The sequence below is a fragment of the Elaeis guineensis genome, chromosome 6 (assembly GCF_000442705.2).
Source record: "Elaeis guineensis isolate ETL-2024a chromosome 6, EG11, whole genome shotgun sequence".
Classification (NCBI taxonomy): Eukaryota; Viridiplantae; Streptophyta; class Magnoliopsida; order Arecales; family Arecaceae; genus Elaeis; species Elaeis guineensis.
In genome coordinates, this window is record NC_025998.2 from 109,560,028 (window position 1) to 109,581,886 (window position 21,859).

A 21,859-nucleotide genomic window follows, 5' to 3' on the forward strand; every position below is an offset into this window, starting at 1 on the left:
ATTTTTTTGAGAAAAATAAAAATTATAAATTTAATTTATATGAAAAAAATGTTGTCTTTTAATTTTTTTAATAATTTTTTTGTTTTTATTAATTTTTCTGTATAGTCAGGATAGAGATATTGGAGAAAATCGAGAAAATTAATATGCTAGTATCTCATGAACCAATTTAGTATTTTTTTTTTTTAAACCTCAAATACCTTAGTTTTCAATATTTTACTAAATATCTTTATATTTTTTGAAATTGCTTTCCATCATCATGCAGAAAAGCCCTTTCTAACTCTATAGAAGCAACGGATCCTCCGTCCAAAGCGAGCCGAGACCAGGAGTTTTGGCCGCTTAACCCCTCAAACATAAACTCCCCGTCAAAGCTCTGACTTCCCAACCATCTCCTCCTGTTCCTTTCTATTTTCTTGATGGGAGACACAGCGAAGGGCACCATCACCTCCCTCGACTCCCTCTTCTCCCCGGAGGAGGCCTGGAAGGCGGCGCGGCGGGTCGAGGACGCCATTGCCGACCGCCGGAAGGAGCTCGACCGCCTCCGTGGCTTCCTTTCCGACAACTCCGCCCTCATCCACCTCGTTCGCAAGCTCCCCGACGAGCTCTCCCATGACATCATGGCAAGCTCCTCTTTTCTTTCTTCTTTTCGATCTCTTTTCTTTTCCAATCCTTCGATTTCATCATTACAATCGTCCAATTTGAGATCTTTTTGGTGATTTAATCCCTCGGCAGGTCCCATTTGGGAGTGCGGCCTTTTCCCCCGGCCGTCTGATTCATACGAATGAATTCCTGGTATTTTGTAGTTTTCTTTTCTTCAGTTCTATTCAAAATCGATTCTTTTTTCCTTTGTGTGTTTTTAAATTTGATATATGGTGTGAATTGTTTGTGGGATCTTAGGTGCTATTAGGGGAGGGGTATTATGCGGATAGAACAGCGAAGCAAACTATTGAGATACTGCAGAGGAGGGGAAAGGCTTTGGAAGCTCAGGTTGACTCTTTGAAGGCGACGATGTTGGATCTTCAACTAGAGTCTAAGTTCTTCAATTCAACGGCTGCCGAGGCTGCTGTAAGTAAGTCTTGTGGTTTGTGAAGTTACTTGAGAAGGGAAACAGTCCTTTGCTTTTGCTTGTGGTTCTTTTACATTTGGAAAAAAAGAATATTTGTGCGATTGTGCAATTTGATTTTGGTTGAGATTTGAAGCATTGCATACATATATATTCACCCGACCCATTTTTCTGTCATTATATATATATGTGTGTGTGTGTGTGTGTGTGTGTGTGTGTGTGTATTGAGTAGAATCCTAGTTTAATTTTGTATGCTTGAAAATTCATTCATTTCCTCTCAAACAGGAAGGTCTTGTAGAAATAAGGGAGGAATACGTGGAAGATACTCCAAAAGATGTGTTTGAATCAGGTAGATTTTGTAAGCCTCAATTGCTCATTTGTTTCTGCTCTCACCATCTGTATTAGCTTATGTGCAATGCACTTGTTTTAGCAATCATCTAGAAATGTTTAGTTCACATGTGTTAGAAGTACTGTTAGTTGTAGTGTCTATTCCACTATTTCATAATTGTGTGTACATGCTTTAATAACAGGGTATGACTTGCAGTAAATTTTTGAGTTGCGACTGTCATTAACCATGTGTTAGAAGTACTATTGTGTTTGTGTACTGTCAAATGATTGGAATATTTTATCTTGACCTTTACTAAACCTTTGAAGGTTTCTTGCATGGATATGACCACTTGTGTGAGGTTTCCTTCATTTATTATCTATATGCATTCCTCACACTCCTTGTTATTCTTTTGTCCTACTTGTTAAAGGATCTCTAGATCCCATGGCCTGTCATTAGTATCGTTAAACAGTTCATTGTAGGTACGAAATATTCAGGTGTTTCATAATCTCTTTAAGGGGTCTAAAATTGGTAATAGACTTTCACCTGATGGCAGGCAACTAGAGTCAAGCTTTCCTTTTTCCATGTGAGAGGATAGTGTCTTGAAATAGGTTTCCAATGTTTGTTTCTTAAGTTAATTAGATTCTAAGATTAGTATTACATGAGTTATTTGGACCTAATTCATCTTAACCAAGTCACTATCCAAAAGCTTTTCTCCATCTTAAGGGCATTTTGTTCTTCCTACATTCTTAATCCCCTTAATTCTGGTTATATGAACCCAAATCAGGATGAATTTGCTCCTTTTTTTTTGGTGCAACTGCAGCTCTCCTTTTGGAATGGCACTCTTTCTTAACCCTTTTGTTCATTTTCTTCTATCTATTTTGAATTTTGAAGTTTTCAATTATCTTAATCTTGTGAGGTTTGGATTCTGGGCTCTTGCTTGCTTTGCTTTTCTTGTCTTTTCATCTTTTTCATTTTGCTCCTTTATCTTTGTTGTATTTTGTTTTGCATCGAGCACCCTAAACCTATCATTCATTTTTCCATTGAAAATTTGGCTTCGTTGTCATTGTTATAGTAAATTTCGAGTATGAAACATGCTTCGAGAGAGGTAAGGGTGAATGCATATGATGAGGATTTGGCAAAATAGGGTTCATGTGGGTGCAAGATTTAGACTTGGAGCATGTTATGCCATCTGGCAGGTGGCCTTAAAGATCAACTTTCATGCAGACAAATGTATGCGAAGGCAACAAGCAAAGCATCCACCTAAATATAGAATCCATTTTATTTGTTGTAACTGCTCAATAGGTTGATAATCCCGGTATGTGCCTGCTCTTTGAGCCACCTGTGGCTTGTTGCCAGTAATTATGTGAGTTTCCCAGTTAGATCAAAATGATGTGGAAGCTAACAAGCTAGGATAATGTAACCAGTAATTATCAACTCTTTTAGAACCCAGAGTGGGAGGAATGTTGACTTACAAAGGAGGGGAACACAATTAAAGCTGGTAGGATCTTAGGATGCTGGGTCTGATATTAGGGTTTGCCAGAATTTCATGTTTTGAGCTCAGTTTTTTAAAGAAATGAACTCAAAAGGTAATGTTCTTGCAGAAAATAAGTAGTGGATGATTGTTCTGATTTAGCATCAAAGATTCATTTCTGGAGTCAAAAAACAAAAACCAGATGCTGGCTGGAATTTTCTAGAGGAAATCTAATACTCATATGAAATGAAAGAGCTAGAGGAAATAAAGGTATATCTATGATCAAGATCCATTAGAAAAAGAGCAGGTTATGATTAAACAAATGCAAAAGAAGAAGGATACAGGGAAGAGAGACTACACACACTTTGGCCTAAGAATTGCACCTAGATTTTGAAGGTATAATGCCTTAGTTATGGGATCAGAACACAATAAGAAGAATATATTCTGTATTACCAATCTTCATTGATCAACTGTCCAGGTCTATCATGCAAACAGTACCCTTGCTTATAACAAGAAGAAATCCTAACACTTTTCTGTAATCCCAAACCTATTTACCACAGCCCCCGACCCCCACCCAGAAATCATGTCTATAAAGCTGTCAAATAAGATCCACGATCTTTTGCTGTCAGTCCTTTATTCAGAATAACCCACGAGAAACTAAAGATAACTAGAAAGAAAAGGAGAATACAGCAGATTGACAACTAAAGTTAAATATAAGAATAGCTTCTAAGTTGCAGCCCTCCAATGTATCATGGCATGAATTTGAATCTCCATCAAGAAATTTTGTAGTTGCTTATTACTAAAGTATGAACACATATATCTTCAGTTATTGATCTAATAATGGAAGACTGAAGATTAGGCACAGCTTCTCATGAATGAGTTGCCCTTGAACTGGCTCAAACTTGCAACACAGATTCTTGAGTAGTTGACAATGTTGCTGATGATTCTTGAATTAATGGTACTTTTCCTTGTCAAAACATAATTTTTTATATCTTTCTTTGTTACCAAGCATAAGTTATGGCTAAGCTAGTTTGCAATTGCTCAATCTGATGTTTAATACTTGGCTGTGCTAGCCTGGGCCACACTACAAGCTTTGGGAGAGGTTCATATCCATCCAGATGTTCATTGGATGTAGCATGGACAAATATATAGCTTCACCAGTTCAATGTTACAATAAGTCTGCATATATTCTTTTCACACTTGATGTGGAACTGGAGGCAAAAATGAAACCAGGTTCCTTGAAAGTTGGTTGTAAGCCAAGAAAAAGCAATAATTTTTTGGTTTGTAATTATCATGATGACTCCGCAACTTGCGGCTAAAGATATGTAGTGCAAAGCGACAGACCACCTTGGTATGCTATCGCACTCAACCAATTGAAAATATATAGCAGACATAAAAATATGTTGCATCCGAAAGACAAGGCAAATGTTAAAGGTAGATTTTAAAAAAGATGAGGGTTAATGGCTCAAAAAGACAATGCCGAGCATTCTTGTGTGAAAAACCTCCAAACATTGAAAGAGATTATATAATAGTTCAAGGACCAAGGGTTGAAGGTAGTTTATGATAGAAATGACTAGCAAACAAGAAATATTACACTGAAAAAGGATGCACAACTTCACAATGGGAGACATGATGGTTTGAAAGAAACCCAAATAGTTTGAAAACTAACTCTTTATACACAGCATAAATAAAAAGGTCATAGTAGTTGAATTCAAACCAATAGTCAAATTAGTACAATAACAAGGGAAAGTTAGTAGTAACAATTAACTTCAAAAGTTCTTAAAGATACAATGCGAGAAAGGAGGAACCATAGGATGTTTAATTTGATGTTTCAAGCAGAACTAAGTGGAAGTAAATTCCTGACATTCTAGAGCCATGCATATCTTTTGTTGGCTATTAGCACTATTACTTCTCTAATTAAAGCTCAGAGTGCTTTGGAGGCAGGAGGTAGGGAAGGATCATAATGCTTAGCAATTCTTGCACAGTAGATTGCAGTTAATGCTGATAATTGAAGATGGGGATAACTAGAGAAGATAGTTTTATTTTTATTTGTTGTCCATAAGAGATTTTTCTCAAGATAGTATAATCTAGAAGGTTTGCTGTACTAGTCAGTATCATATGGTATGGTTACTGAATTGGCATGCAGTCTTGTATCATATTGACACTCGATATGTCTTGTCATTTGGTACTGTACCATGTATCTACACTCTAATAGGATGGTACCAGTATAGGGTTCGATATTGAGACGACGAACTTTGATCCAACATATGTTGGATATTTAGATTAGGGGTGGCAATATAGGCATATATGTGTTGGGTCAAAAATTTGCTAAATAGGTTGAAAATTCAGATCAGAATGTAACCTATTTAGTAAATAGGTAACCCAATTTGATCCACATAACCCATTTAATAAGCATCTCAAATGATGTTAAACAGTTAAGTGGGTTTTTAATGGATTACATGGATTCAAACGAGTTAAACAGGCTAAGTGGATTGGGTTAAATGGGATAGAAATGAGTTAAGAAGGTTTTAAATGGGTTAAATAGTTCTTAAATAGGTTAGATGAGTCCAATCATGACCTGACCTAGTTATTAAATGAGTCAAAATAGATTAAATGGATCGTAGGTCTAAACTTGAACCCTACCTATTTAATGTGTACCCAATTATTAAATGGGTCAAAATGGGTCATAGGTTTACTTGATCGCTATCATTTAATAAATGTGTCTAGGGGGGCTGACCCATTTATGACCCAAACCCACTTATGTCAAACCTGAATCTACCTAAAGCAGGCTGTCTATGGGTTGGGTTGATGAGTCAGGTCAACAATTGCTGCCTGGTTTTAAATCAAAGTTATTGCTGAGGTGCTGAACAGGAAAAATGTGTCAGTACTGGAATTGAGAAACCTTTTTGGCAATTTTCAGAGGTTAACTTGATGCCACAAAAAATTCAACAGGATCAGCTAGCAAAGGTAATGCTGTGCAATATCAGGTTAATGGTGGAAATTTTCAGCTGATGATCCAAGGTCCTAGGTCATATTCCCAATCCTTGTAAATAATCCGATATAAAATTTTTATACTTTCTGACCATTTAACTTGATGAGCATATTGCAGTAATGCATTAGTTTATTTTGAGGTGCTCACCAAATTTTTGAGATTATAATAAGATATGGTTCTTTTTTCTATTATATGTGAATATAATACATGGCAAACTAATGTGTGTGTGCACATGACAGTTGTACAGACTATAGTACTCTCCATCAGGCTGTAATAAGTTGGTCAAATGAAAAACTTTAAATGAGCGACTCAACAAAATTATAGTCAGGACATGAAAAAAATGAGAGAGAAACTTCATATGTATAGAAATGGCAAAAACTGTGGAAAGAAGATTTAAGTCAATTTAGTACGTGCATGTGGTTGGTTATGAATGTTCTGCACATGCAAGGGAGAATTCTGAGTTCTTGCTCTGTGGGATTCCAGGCATATCAGTTTCAAATCCTCCAGACGCTTCCAAAGAAGACAATTTAGGAAAGCCTGATGAAGATGAGGTGCATGCTCGAATTATGGCAAAGCTAGATGAACTTGAAAAGGAAGAAATTGAAGATGGAAGTGCATCTGGCAGTGATGAAGATGCTGAGGATAGTTTTCAGAGTAATGTTGATGATGACAAAAATGAAGCTTCAGAGGTAAGGTTTGATTGCCTGAACTGAAGACATGCTTTGGCAATTGATCAATTCAGAATCTGCTGTGTTGTGATTGAGTTGGTTTCCATGTATGATGACATAAAAAAAATAAGTCATTGGACACAATCCAATAGTTTGGAGGTCAGGAAATGTCCAATTCTACTTGGCTCTCAAAAACATTTTACTGATGAGTCCTCTGTATGCAATCATGAATTGCTGATGACTTTTCTTATGTCCCAAAATTCTTCTATTAGATCTTGTGTTTAGTCTTATAATTTTCCTTTTCTTTTGCATTGCATTAACCTATTATGTGTATTTTTTTGAATGCAGATTGCGAATTTAAGCATGCAATTTTCTGGCAAAGGTTAGTTTAATAGTATCCTGCATACCTATATTGCTTGTCTTACAATATGTTTGTATTGTTGGGATTTGAATGCAATTTATAAACTATTCATTTTTGTAATTTAAGTCAAGTTATGTTAGCATTCTGAAATTTCACTCTCATTATATCAAACTTATATGTAAACTGATTGAACATAATGCTATGTAGTGATTGCTTATTGTGATCTGTTCCCTTTTCTTTTAAATTTATAATCTGTAAAAAGGAATTTGAAGTATTGAAAGAAGTTCTTCTGATTGCTGTATTATATAGTCCCTAGGACTAGGTTTTGATGTATGAAATACCATGGTGCTGGTTGATGGGGAGTAAAATGAAACACTGGTGGATGTAGATTTTAATGTATGAAATTTACACACATTAACACTAGATGCTAAAGCTCCCAGCAACACAGCTTTTGCAGATGATATATCATTTGACCTGGGCCTTTCTGGAAAAACAATCCAACACCATATACATTGAAATTGCACTCTCCTTTAAAGAATCAAATAAAAATGTATTACAGATATAATTAAAACAAGAAGGGCGGGGGGATCATAACTATGCATCACTTGGTGTTCATGCATGGAAAAAGAGGAAAACATTGTCACCAGTGTATTCACATGAATAAATTACCTTATCTAATCGTTCAATTTAAACAAACGAATATACGTGCATAAACAAAAGCTGCAGTGGCAGATTGTCAACATTTTATGCCCCAGCCTAGGAATACTTATGTTTTGTGATTTTCTATAGAGTGCTTAAAGCGGATGGCATGCTTGCTATATCTTATCCTTTCATATTGTCAATACTTGATAGCCAATCTATCTTTCAGGCTGTCCAGTTTAGCAACAGAAGATTCATTTTCCGCATCAGATTTTCATCCAACTAAACCCTAGGCAAGAAAGATCTTAAACTAGTATGGATCTACCCAAGCTCTAAGCCTTAATGTTATGAAGGGGATACATTCTAGACAACCATTTTCACCCTTTTTTTCCTAAAGACATCAAGGTACTTGACTTGGACCCATTTTTCCTGTTTTCTGGCACACCTTTGATAGTTATGGCAGTTCCAAAACAACCAAGCCAATAAAGGATGGAACAACAGATCATGTATATATGCATGAGTGCACGCCTGCACACATATAGATTGTGTGGATGGTGAAAAGATATCAAGCAAATAGAAGAAAATTCAGTTACATAGAATACCCACCCAAGCATCTAGAACCAGATGAGGTGGCTTGTGCTGTCTTTTTAGTTGTAATATCCCATGATTGAAACCTAAACAGTATTTTCCTCCTGGAAATCTGCATTGTTTTCCTCTTCTAAGCATATCATGGTTTAATAAAATATACATAACCAAAACCCAAACAAAATTTTCATGCATCCCCCAAAAGAACCCTCCATTGGTTGGCTCTTCTAATCATATCAATTCCACCTAACTTTACAATGAAGTGGATCCTTTTTCTCTTCCTCACATCCTAGTCGATTTAGTCTGTGATCAAGACTATGATTCCGACTAGTCAAACCAAATAACTTTGAATACAGGTTGTCTCATCTGAATAATCCTAACTGCGGATGGTGTTCTTTAACAAGAAGTACCAAAAGTTCCTCTTCTAGACAAGGGGATCGGCACCAAGATTCAATGTATTGGTATTGGGTACTTATTGGTGCATTATTGATATAGTATCATATGCCTAGTACAGTGTTGCACACCCACTATGGTACATTACATTCCCATATTGACCCAAGGTTGGAGGATTCTTTTCTCATGCCAAGCCATGATATCGTCCAAAATCAAGTGGTATGGATTACTACAACATGAAAGCAGGCAGAACCACTCTATTCTGCTCAATATATAGGCTGATTTAGACCCAGTGCCACATCAAATCTCGATACTTGTCAATATATAGGGGAGATTTCTGCAAAGAAATTGTTTGAACTGGATCCAAAGAACTGTGAATACTATGTGTTGCTTTCAAATATATATGCAGATGCTGGAAGGTGGGACGATGTCCACAAGATGAGGGTTTTAATGAAGAACAGAGGACTGGTGAAGCCACCAGGTTACAGTTTAGTTGAGCTGAAGGGTAGGACTCATGTATTCTTAGTTGGGGACAAGAAGCATCCCCAGCATAGTGAGATCTATAGATATTTGGAAGAGCTGACGGTTAGGATGCAGGAAGCTGGTTATGTCCCAGATACAGGATCTGTTCTCCATGATGTAGAACAAGAAGAGAGAGTCAGTTTTATGTGTTCGTAGTGAGAAGCTTGCTGTGGCTTTTGCGATCATAAACACAGCTCCGGGGACAACAGTCCAGGTAATCAAGAACCTCAGAGTGTGTGGGGACTGCCACCAAGCAATCAAGTTGATTGCCAAGCTTGTGGATCGGGAGATTATTGTCAGAGATTCCCATTGTTTTCATCATTTCAAGAATGGCTTCTGTTCTTGTGGTGATTATTGGTGATGATATATGATGAGAAGATATTAAGACTGCAACTCCCATGCACTGCTGCCAGGAAATAAATACAATCAGGTGGTGCTACACAAACTTTCAGCAAAAGAAGTTTACACCTTGCAATTAAGATCCTATTTATAAAGAGATTGGCATTTTTCCGATTAGCATTCTTAATATTGCTAATAGAAGCATTAACTTAGTTCCTTCTATAGCAAGGTTTGCTGTACCAGTAATGGTGGCCGTTCTGGCCAGTTGGCGGCATGGTACGGTACGACCCTGTATGGTACCAGACCAGCGCGAACCGATGAAGGCAAAGAAAGTGAATCGGGAGAAAAAAAGGGAGAAAGAGAGAGAAATAGAGAGAGGGAGGGAGGAAGAAAGAAAAGGAGAGAGGGGGAGGAGTCAGAGGGGCCGTCGGACAGCCTCCAGTTGGCCGCCAGACGGTGCAATCCACGCGCTGCGTCGCGGGCGTGAAATTGGGGTGACGCCCCTGTTTCACAAGCTTTTTTAAAAAATTGAAATGTAAGTGAAGCCGGCAAACCATTTGCCGGCTTCACTGTTTTTGCTTTATTTTTTAAAAAAATTCAAAAAAATGAAGCTGGCAATCCGATTGCCGACGTCACCGATTTTAATTTTTTTAAAAAGCATCTTAAACAGTGAAGCTGCAAATGGTTTGCTGGCTTCACTATTCATCTCCATTTTTAAAAAAGGATCGATGCGTGAACAGGGACAACAGCCACTGTTTTGCGGTCGTGACGCCACCGCACCACTTTCGCCATCCGGTGGCCACGGTGGCCACCCAGAAACTTCTGGCGGCTTCTCCGCCATCCCGTCTTCCCATCTCCGGTGATCTCCCCCCCTCTCTCTCTTTCTCGCTCATTGCAGTAGCCCCGTCGAGCGAACCAAGCCGCGGTGGCTTCCACCACCCTTTGGTAGCTGCAAAGGGCCACCACCAGCTTCCGGCGGCATCCTCTCTCTCCCTCTCCTCCTCTTTCTCTGCCTTTGTTTCCCTCTCTTTCTTCTCCGGCATCGGCATGTGCCGTTTTCTCCGTCGGAACCGGTCCGGTTTTCCGCCGGTATGCCGCGAACCGGCCGATTCTGAATGGTTCCAAAAATCATGTTCTATAGTTATTTGAGAGTGGGATTTTCACATGTTTAATTCTTTGACTGCTAAAGTAGAAGCCTGAGCCCAGATGATGTGTAGTTGTGTACCACTTATAAATATTAATAGAGAGAAGGTTATCATGGTCAATTCAAGCCAGCAGGTTTAAATTTCCTCCTGCCTTGCTCCATGCTAAGTTTACAGTGTCAATTCAAGCCAGCAGGTTTAAATTTCCTCCTGCCTTGCTCCATGTTAAGTTTACAGTAGTATTTTTTTAACTGAAAGGTAATATTATATTTTCTAAAACCTATGCTGGATAACACTCACAACCATTTAGAATATAATCAGTTTTTTCAAGCTAGCTAGAGTTTGATATTTCTATCCACGCCTCATACTCAGTGTCATGATTATCAACTTTCTTATTAAAGTTTTTCTCCTCTTAAGGTGAATTGAGCTAAAGAAGAAAATTTAAGCACAAAGTAGTGACTGGAGCCAGAATTTCTGATTGTTGCATCTTCTGCATTGAAGTGAGAAATAATCAATATTGTAGTTGAAAGTTGTCACATCTGCCCAATTTCAGATTAATATGTCTGGTGGTAGTGTTTCTTTTGATACCCTGTGTTGCCTACTTCTAGTGACAAAAAAAAAGAGCATAGTAAACTAGGCAAGTGGTTCTGTTAATTATCTTTTTCTTCAAATGTTTTGTTAGGATTTCATTTTCTTAGTTTCCTTTTAGGTCGCTGGTCGTTATCTTTTTGAAACAAAAATATTTCTTTTAAGGGTGGATTTCATTTTAGGATCTTCAGCCAATCCATTATACCTATCCTGATGGGCTGATATCTAGGTCAGGTCTTATAGCAACATTCATTTGATTTATTTCCATATCATCTGTTTCATCTATTGCCCTTACCTTCTGCTGTTCCTTTATGGTGTTTTCATTCTATGTCGATAGCTACTTTATTTTATAGTAATAATTTTGAAGTTAACAGTTAGGGATGCTGATGTGGAAGAGCCGATTTGGTCAGGTTGGGGGCAAGTTCCTTAAGGTGCTTTTGGAGTGAATACAATCTCTGATATTTCTTGGTTTTACATGTTTTCGGGAATGGCAAAATATGATTATAAATATGGGGTTTATCATTTTTGTGTGACATCAATTATTAGGTTCCCTAGGGTTGCCCCGCATCAGGGTGTTTTGTTGTGCAATAAATTTTTCATGAAGCTCTACAATCATGGAATAATTTTTCTTTTTTTTTTACTTTGAGCAGAATGCTCCAAGTTCATGTTTTATTTGAATTTTCAATCTTTTGTGTTAACCAACTAAAAATTTTAAATTTAAAAAGGAGAAAATCATAATTTTGACATAAAAACCTCCAAGTGCGGCCAGATCTGTTTTTGGTTTTGCTTCTACTTATTAAAAAGATCTTCCTGGGACACGCTTCTATTTAAGGGTTTCAAAAAGACATTCTCTTCCTACATTTGCAGTAGTCATATGGCACAATGATTTGTTCACAAGTTATATCAATAGAGAGGTAAGTATATGTGGATCTGCTTGAGTAGGGGTTTAGCCTGATCTAAGTTCAAGTTGGATGTTTAGCATTAAAACTTGAATCCGACATGTTTACCTACATATTGTGAATGAAGTTATACACACACACACATGCATATATATATATATATATATATATATATATATATATATATATATATATATATATATATATATGCATGCTGCGTGCGTGCAAACACATATATATCTATATACATATACATATAAAGTGAAAATAAAAGACAGCAAAAATAATTACAAGTTAAGAGGGGTTAAATTAGAACCCTGAATAGCTGGATCCAGGATGCAGTCTTTGTGCTGAGACATCTGGACAATCTAGGAAGAGCCTTATTGTAAGGTCTGCTACTGGCATGCTTGAGGTGGCTGCAGAGTTGAAGACAATTTTTTCTCTCTGCAGAGGCAACAAATTCAAGTCAGCAAAAGAAAATCCCATCCAAATTGAAGGCGGCATGAAATACTAGAAATCTTCCTGTTAGCCCAAGGAATTTTAATATCTTTTGGTAAATGCACTATAATATGGATCTGCTTTAGGAAATGAAGCTAAACTTTCCTCCAATGATGAGTAGACAGGTAATAGATTCGCCGTCTGAGGCACAAAGTGGGCCACATTATAGTAATGTTCATCCTCTTTAAAGTGAGCCAGCTGTAGATGATAATGTTAGTTTGCAAAGGAACTCTCTGTAGAGGCTTAGTGCAATAAAACTACCTTCATGCAGTGTCGAGAAGTTTATGGTAGGATCAAATGTAGAAGTATGGTTAGGTGACCATCGTGATGTGCAAATATCTTGTTGCTCTCTTGACTGAATGGTGTTTAGAAGCGAGCAGGAATCATCGAAAGAATTAGGATGATTAGATATATCAAGGTTGCAGAGTTGTGATCTGTTGGAGTATCTCGATGCATTCCTTGCATTAATGATATTGTCAGCACATTTGGGAGAAATGGTTGAGAATTTTGTAACAAAGAGGAGACAGGTCCAACCAAGGGCCTTTCCAGAAGCAGGATTTTAATCCTGTCCGAGCAGATCTTTCTCAATTTTTAAAGTTTTGTGGATCCATTGCAATTTTTGAGTCAAGTATGGTTAGGATTTTGGTTGGTGATTCTATTTTATTTTGTGGATGCAGCTTGGTTGCTCATGCTGCGTCATATAATGAAATGTGCAGATGAAGTACACAAACAACGATGTTGGAAGAGTGGACCTCTCTCTTTCACGTCCAAACCGGAGAGGATCCCAGCTCTCAGGCTTTTCTGCATACATCCGACTCATTAGTTCAGATTGCATGTCTGGGTTGGGTTTTGATTAAATCTGGCTTACTGTAAGGCAAGAGGTTGGCCCACTTGTGTTCATGTAATTTTTCAAAAAAGAACCAATTTGTTTGAATTTGCTAATTTTGTAAACAAGAACAACAACATCATGGAAGCATATATAGAAGTTAAACTACAGTGAATTTTAGATCTGCCACAAAACCCTTCTTTTGTTTCTAACATAAAACACATTTTTATCTTCTTTTATGTGGATTTTTTTGATGTTGTAGAAAGACATCTCTGCTTTGTAATGTGAAGCTTTTGCAGTCATCACATATGGCTGCGGAAGTCATCTACAAGGACATGTAAACGATCTTGACCATGCTCTATGCTCCTGTTTGTTTAAATCACCTCCCCGCTGCTTTCCTCGGATTTGTCTCATGTTGGCCTGAGAGGATCTTAATTGTCCTTGTTTGGCCAGTGATTTCTCATATCCTCTCTCCTCTTTTCCAAATTACAATGATTGGGTCCTTGCTGCATAGACATGGGCAACAGGCCAGGCCGTGTAATGATTGGGTCCTTGTTACATAGACATGGGCAACGGGCTGCGCCGTCCATTACACGGTCCGATTCGGCATGAAACGGGCTGTGCCAGGCATGGCCCATTAGCTATAGTAATGGGCCGTGCCAGGCACGGTCCATTAGAAAGGGCTGGGCTGGGTTGAGGGTTTGCGGCCCGCGGCTCAGGCTCGGCACGGCCCATAAGGTCCTGAGCTGGCACGGCCCGCGGGCCTGGCACGACATGGTCCGGCACGGTCTAGGCTCGACCTGGCCTTTTTTTGAATTTAAAAATATAAGTTTTTTATAAATTATAAAAGAGTTAAGGAGTAAAATTAAAAATAGATGTTGGATTTTTTTTGTAAAAATAAATAACCACCTTGTAATGGTGGGGGGTTTGGCGTGGACCCCTATCGATTTATTAATAAAAAATCAAAATGGTACAAAGAAGAGAGGAGGATTAGGTCTGACTTTCGAATACAATGAGAAAGAGAAGAAATTGAGATGACTCACCTCAATAATTAAAAGGTAAATTTAAAGAGTTACAAATATGAGAAATTAATAATTGAAAATCTTACTGATCGTCAGTAGTGTTTGTGTCATTGTTGTCATCGGATATTGTATTATATCCATTTTTATCTTGAAATTTTGTCTCAGCATCCAATCAATCTTTGAAGCAGAGCAGCATCTCAATTGTTTCGTCGATCATCCTACTCTTTTCATTCAGAACTCGTCGACCTACATTAAAAGTAGATTTTGATGTTATTGTGGACATCGGTACAGCTAAGATATCACGTACAATGGTGAACATTACAGGATATTGATTTTTAACACTTTTTCACCATGCTAACACATCAAGATTTTTTATTTGATTTTCATCACATGCAGATTGAAGATCATTTCGTAATAAAATTTAAGTTTACTACTTAAAGATGAAGATAAACTTGAAGAAGCATGTGTATGTCTCCTATGTGCAATGAATGAGAAAACAGATGATGAACGAGAAGTACTAGAAGAAGAGACAGAGGTTTGTGAACGAGAAGCACGAGATCTACGAATCTTATAATCATATAAAGCATCAATATCATGAAGAAGTTGATTTTCTTCAACTTTAGCAGGATCAGGATCTTGATTCATGTTTTCACAATATGCATCAAGTAAAATCAAAACATCATTTAATTTAACACGTGGATCAAATACAGCAGCTAAGTTGTGCATAGGATATATCATGTCTCAATACTCATTCCATTTAGATTTTATTTTATAAATAACAGGCTCTAAAATATCATTATATCTATGTTGTGCAAATTTTTGGCTAATAAGATATACTTGTTGTAAAAATGAACAAGAGATTGGATAATAAACATCAGAAAAAAATTTAGTGACATTATAAGAACTAACTAATTTTTTTTTTTTAAATTTTATCTTTAATCCAATCAGTTTCAATCAATGTAAAACCTAATCCACAATCATTAATATATGTACTTAATAAATTTTTATATGGATATGCATCATGTATCATTGTATATGTCGAGTTTCAATGAGTAACTACATTAAGTTTAAATTTTTTAAAATATTTACCATGATCTATATACATTTGCTTAAATTTTTGAAGTCTCGCTTTTGAAGTTTGAATAAAAAAACTGTATTTCTAATTTTCAGAATAATATCTTGAATCATACCCATGCCAGATTCAACAAAGATTTAAAATATGACATGCACATCTAATATGCAATAAATTTCTATTTAGAATGGAATGCAATGAGTCTTTCAATAATCTAACAGCAGAATTATTATTATATATATTATCAAAAGTAATAGACATAATTTTATCATTAATATCATATATCCATACAGTTTGATAAATAGCGTTATAAATTTGTTGCTCAGAATGTGGAAAATCAAAAGTACGAAAAGTGAAAATATGTTTATCTAATAGCCAATCATTATCAATATAATAAGCAGTAACAGTAATAAAACAATAACTACCAACAGATGCTATCCAAATATCAGAAGTTAATGATATTTTTGAATTTAGGACAGAGAGAGTTTCAATTAAAGTTTGTTTCATTGCTAAAAAATTAGTCATAGCTACTCTTCTAAATGTACGTCTACTAATTCTTCTGTAAGCGGGTTGTAGGGTTAATTGAACATACTTTTCAAAATTAAAAGACTTACATAAGCTAAAAGGTAATTCATCCTTAACTATCCATTTGATCAATGCTTTTCTTTGATTTTCATGATTATATACAAAACTACCTACAAGACTACCCCCTTTATATTAGGGATGCTTTGAAGACGAGCATCACTCATAACATGGCTCTCTTGACGTCTCTTCGAATGGTCAGTTCCTCCACTACTAGCACAACTATATAATTTGACATATTTTTTACATTTGTTTTTAAAACTTCATTTACCATAACTTTTTTAAAGTCATTCCATATAGTACTAATCCTCTTACGGGAAGAAGAGGCAGAGTCTTGACCTTCAGTATTGGTTTTAGAGGGAGCTAGAATAGTAGTTTCTTCCTCTGAAACCGAGGGAACGCCAAAATGACTCTCATCAAAAGATGCTATATCTAAATATGAGTTATGCAAATAAAAAAATTTACCAAAGAAAAAAATTGAGTAGAGGTAGGCCGTAGGTGGAGACTTATGAGCTTCTTTTTGTGCTCCTCACTCCTTAGGACCTCAACAAAGACCTCTAAGGCTTCAATAGATGGATTAATTCTCTTCTTATATAGCATTGAACATTTGCTAATTGCTAGTTGCTAATTGCTAAATATTGATTACTTGCTAAATATTGCTAGAAGAAAAGTAGTAGTAGAGAAGGAGAGGAGTTGATTTGGTGGTGAAAATGGAAGAGGAGGGTATTTATAGGAATTCAATATTTTCGTGTTTCCAAAATACCCCTCAAATTAGCTGTTTTATGGCCGTTGGGGGGGGGATTAAAATGATAAAAAGCCCAAAAATAGCCGTTATCAATAAAAAAAAAGATTTAGCCGTTATGGGCCGCGTCTGGCCTGTAACAGCATTAAACGGGCCGTGCCAAGCATGGCCTGTAACGGTACTAAATGGGTCGTGCCTGGCACGGCCCGTAATGGGCTAAAACGAGCCGTGCGCCACGGCTCGTTTGGGCTGATTTTTTTTAAAAGAAAAGAAAAAAAAAAAAGAAAAGGACCGCCTATTAGGCCTGCGTGCCGTCCATCAAGCCCGCAGGCCTAACGGGCCACGGGCCGTGCCTGGGACGGTCCGCCAGACCTCGGGCCTAGGACTGTGTCAGGCCAGGGTTCGGGGTAAATGGGCTGTGCCTGGCACGGCTTGTTTGGACTGTGGCCCAATGGGTCTGGGCTGGGCCATGCCGGGCATGCCTAGTGCCCATGTATATTGCTACATCCATGCAGCCATTGCATAGGGGCCGGGATGCAGGTATGGCTTGTTTGGACTGTGGCCCAATGGGTCTGGGCCGGGCCATGCCAGGCACGGCCTAGTGCCCATGTATATTGCTACATCCATGCAGCCATTGCATGGGGGCCTGGATGCATGGATGGATGTTACTATGATCAGAGACATAGATCGCCACATCTCTTCCATGGAGCATGCTAATTGCTTGGTCTTCAGTTTGAGATGTGATGATTGCTTTCAGTCACTTTTGATCATTGGTAGAATTTGTTTGAATTGCATCAAAGATGTTCCATGATTAACACTTGTGGTGGACCACTCACCCATTCACCCACACCTGTCACGCTCCCTGTCCCTCTTCTTTGAAAGAAAATTTTCTTATTTTTGATGAGAATTCTATAATGAAGAGGACGTTACAAGAGTAACAAACACACAATGCATCTTTTATCACATGACTGGTATATTGAAAGGAAATATATACTGATGCGCCTATTAGTTGGATTGATAGCGCTTTTCTTAATGAAAGATGGGATGTATTGGAAAAGAAAAGAAGTGGATTTATCAACTTCCTATTTCAAATCTTTCAAGCAAAGAAGAGACCCTACCCATGCAACCATGTTATAACATCTCTCTCTCAAAATTCCACTCGCATCCAAAAACAGTTTGACCCTTCATGATGGTGGCGCCCACTTATCTGCAACTTGGAATCTGTCTGTCAAGCATTTTATTAGTAGACTTTATTAGATTTGGAGAAGTCACTGCTACTGTATGGGTGCCGATTTCAGCATGTATTTTGTGTACCACAAGAGGTTTGTAATTCAAGTTAGAAGACATTTTTGTGCTGGTGTTTTGATGGTGAATTTATGTTGCCTTTCTGCCAGGGTAGACATCGAATGGTGAGTAGTGCTCAAATTTATCATACTTGAACATTGTATACCTACACTCGTGAGACCAAGCCAAAAAGACAAGGAGAAACATGTTAGACTTGTCAGATACACATTAGATAAGCAGATTTTAGCCCTTGTATCATCACAAAGAGTGGGACTCTTCTCGTTGAGAATCCGATGTGGTACACATTAGACAAATGTTGCACCCCCAAGTCTCCCAATTCAGCCTTTGATATGTGTGCGCTACTCCAATATAACTTGCATTTTTTAGCAGTGAAAATACCTAAGTAACATTTTCCCTTTTTTGGGGATATATGGTGAGCATCAACTTCCTGGCTCAAACCAAGGACTTTTTTCCAAAGAGAGGAGCGTTGCCAACCAGCTGAGATAATTTTTTCTGTTGGCTAAAGCGACATAATGTTGACATTAAATTTTCTTCTTGATTGGTTTCTGTCTTGCTCTTCTTTCAGCTGCTTCCTTTCAGAGCGACAGAGAACAACCTCACAGTATAGAGAAGTCTCCATTGCCACCAGAGCCAAAGGAAAATCTTCACCAAGCTTCTGTTCTGAAGCTGGAGGCAAGTGTTTATATTGGTTCCTGGATTTTTATTGACTTGTATTTGACATTTTTTTGGTTACAATTGTATTTGACCTTTAGAGTACATATCATAGGCCAGCACAGATGGCTGGCATGAATGTAGGAGGCACTAGTGTTGTCACTGGATGATATCCATGATTACGTTGGAAATTTTTAAATTTATTGAAGCAATAGGAAACTATGATTCTCTTCTTAACATGCTTATATGTATTGTGTAGCAGTTCTGGTTTCTGGTTTTATTGAGATCAGTATCTTCATTAGCGTGTTCTTCTGGTCAATTCTGATGACTGATGCAGGAGCAATTTTGCAGGACTCTTCTGAAAATTCTGCAAGACAAACTTTTAAGATTGGCTCAAGTAGTCGCAGGGTGTGTCTATTTTCCTTCTATGCCTTAAATTCTTCCACTCATGTCTAGAATTTCAATCTCATCATGAGTATACTGACTGCCATGTGCAGGCATTTACAGGATCTATTGTTGAACATAGTCATGGACTGGCACCCATCCAGTCAACCAAAAGCACCATCCCGGACCAGGTACACTAACAGCTCTGCAATTTTTTTCTCGTGTATTCTCCAATTATTTTGCAGTAACAAAAACAGGGACCCCTACAATAAGGTGTTGCATATATTCCATGGACCGTGGTTGCACTCTGGTTCCTCTACCACTTTGAACTATTGGTGACATAAAAATTTGTTATTCCGTTCATGAATTTTCCTTCGTGCTATTCTTCTGCTACAAATTCTAGCAGCTAATTTCCAGCATAGCTCATCCAGTACTGGTCTAGCTTCTGATCTTTGCAAAGGAATTGTACCTAATTAGCTGAAACCTAGGTTGCTCAGGATGGCTACTTCATATCCATGAAACTATATTGTTTTGCAGGCTTCTGGTTCGAATCCCTCAAAGCCGGTGTCGAGGTTCAAGATGCAGAAAGGCATCCGCTGATCATGAACAGATGCTGGTAAATTTTTGCGGTAAAGTGTTTATTTTGCAGCGACATCATGATGTTGCATTTTTCTTTCCCTTTCTGGATATGTCTATGCGAGTTCTCACCAAGGGGGAACAAAAGAATGTGAATCATCCTTCTGTAAAAGAATAGTTCTATCTGCACTTCTTTCCTGTTATAGTGCTGGAACCAAGCATCCTGCATGTTGATGCCAAAGTCTTCTATCACCTGCACATAGTGTGGGATTTGAAGAAAACATGGTTTCAAATCTACCGGATGTCAACTTCAGTCAAATGAAGGCCACGAATGCTCTTTGATAAAAACCTAGGAATTTGGCAGAAATGTCTGTTTGTCTCCATCTTTTGGGGAAAGAGATTGTGGTTGAAGACTATATTTAGCGGGTTGAGTCTGAGTAAAATATTCTGATGGAAGTTTGGGATTGGTGATCTTGACGAGGTCTACTCTGAAAACATTATGGGCTTTAAACTGATGGTCACCTAGACAAAATATCCTATGAAATCTTAATCCGGTTTAGGTAGGAATCAGATGAGTCGAACCATCTCGTGGCTTTCCTCCACAACTTTAACATCTGTCTCAGCTTGAATGAAAAGGTAGGCCTAGCTAAAGCACTTGAATGATTTTTGGAAAGCAGTATAATTTCAGTTTTGGATTCAATATGAATTCCATTTATAATTGGTATTTTTTGTTTAAGTTTTTTTTGATATATATATATAGTTTCAATTATGATCCATTAGTAGAAATCTTGTTGCTTCTGTTGCATGTGAAATGGCTTTCGGTCTATTTGGTTTGGATTTTGTTTGGTAAAGTTTTTGGAGTGTTAGAATGTACTTTCTCGCTCTCCAAAAATCATTTTGGATGTAGTGGTGTTTGATAGAAAATTAAGAAGCTGTTTTTGACTTTGTGAAAGAGCTGAAAAGATTTATTTGAGAAAGATTTATTTTGAAGTTTCTTCTAAAAGTATTTTTTATCCGATATTAGAAAGTTGTTTTGATTTAAATGAAATTTTTTTAGATGATCAAATAAATTTCATAATTAAATCTTATATAAGATCATATTATATTATTATATTATAAATATAATATAATATAATAATAAATTAATATTATGATATATTATAAACATATAATATAATCTATTTTAGTATTATTATATTATAAAAATATAATTTAATATAATATTGGTTGTTATTGCTTTCAACGTGAAAATAAATAATTTATATTTTATTCCCAGGATGCGTTCTAAAACAATTCAAAACACCCAAAATAGAATATCCCAAATAAATGCTACTGTTTCAATAAAAAGTAGGAAACTTGGGCATGACACGTCTTACTCGGTTGGGCCAGTATATTGTACACAAAATGTTGTTTGAATTGTTTTCTTGAAGCTTGGCTGTTACCCCCTGGTTATCAAATGGTATATAGTTTTAATTACCAAGACATAATAATCGAAGTATGCAAACAATACCGTCACAGTGGATTAGACATTGCTTTTGTCCCAATGTTTCCACTTGTCAGTTGGAATCCTTGGTGTATGGCTTGTAGCTAAGGAACCATAGAGCTTAGTCTAAACCTGTCATATGATCATATTTGTTGATCAATTAAAAACATCAAAATACCAAAATGGTGCAGCCTATTGAGATGTTAAAAAGCCGCTTAAGCATTGACCCAATTTTTCAAGTATCTTGATACGTATTAAGATATCAATTTTCAAACACTTATTCCATGTCTCTTTAAAGTGAATGTGAAATTTCTCGTTGCTTGATGTGGGACTATAATTAGGACGTTAACTTATCAGATCCTAATTACCGTCTCTTCCGGTCTTTGTAAAACCCTAACTAAAACTTGAAATAGAAGAACATACACTTTTAATTATGGCAATGCCTCCCTAGAGGTGGACCATGGGCATCCTCTTTATTAAAGTAAGAGGAAAGGAATCCATATATGCAGTTTTAAAAAGCAGTGTAGAGGGAAGAAAGAGGCTACTCCGTTGGAATATATATTTGTGATTGCTGCATCTGAGAAGCTGCAACCAAGCAATGAAGTTCTTGTTTCGGTGCCCATGTTGCTCGTGCTTCTGCTTCATGAAGACCAAAAAGAGCAAGCTGAAGAAGAAGGTAGCCAAGGGTGATTAAAGTAAGGGTCTTTGAATTCGTTTAGCTTCACAATAAT

General features: G+C 37.2%; 1 protein-coding gene across 1 annotated transcript; it reads left to right on the plus strand.

Moving 5' to 3' along the window:
• Positions 1-320: 320 nt before the first annotated feature.
• LOC105046732 (uncharacterized) lies at positions 321-19,993 on the plus strand. Its single transcript, XM_010925419.4, has 10 exons — positions 321-617; positions 730-789; positions 895-1,062; positions 1,346-1,409; positions 6,335-6,540; positions 6,868-6,901; positions 18,600-18,706; positions 19,037-19,093; positions 19,183-19,260; positions 19,607-19,993. The coding sequence occupies exons 1-10, from the start codon at positions 414-416 to the stop codon at positions 19,667-19,669; spliced, it is 1,041 nt and encodes a 346-aa protein (XP_010923721.1). The 5' UTR covers positions 321-413; the 3' UTR covers positions 19,670-19,993.
• Positions 19,994-21,859: the final 1,866 nt, after the last annotated feature.

Coding starts and splice junctions, on each gene's coding strand:
- LOC105046732 (XM_010925419.4), top strand. CDS start 414: ATGGGAGACACAGCGAAGGGCACCATCACCTCCCTCGACTCCCTCTTC. Junction 790..894: donor TTCATACGAATGAATTCCTG/GTATTTTGTAGT, acceptor GTGGGATCTTAG/GTGCTATTAGGGGAGGGGTA. Junction 1,410..6,334: donor AAAAGATGTGTTTGAATCAG/GTAGATTTTGTA, acceptor GTGGGATTCCAG/GCATATCAGTTTCAAATCCT.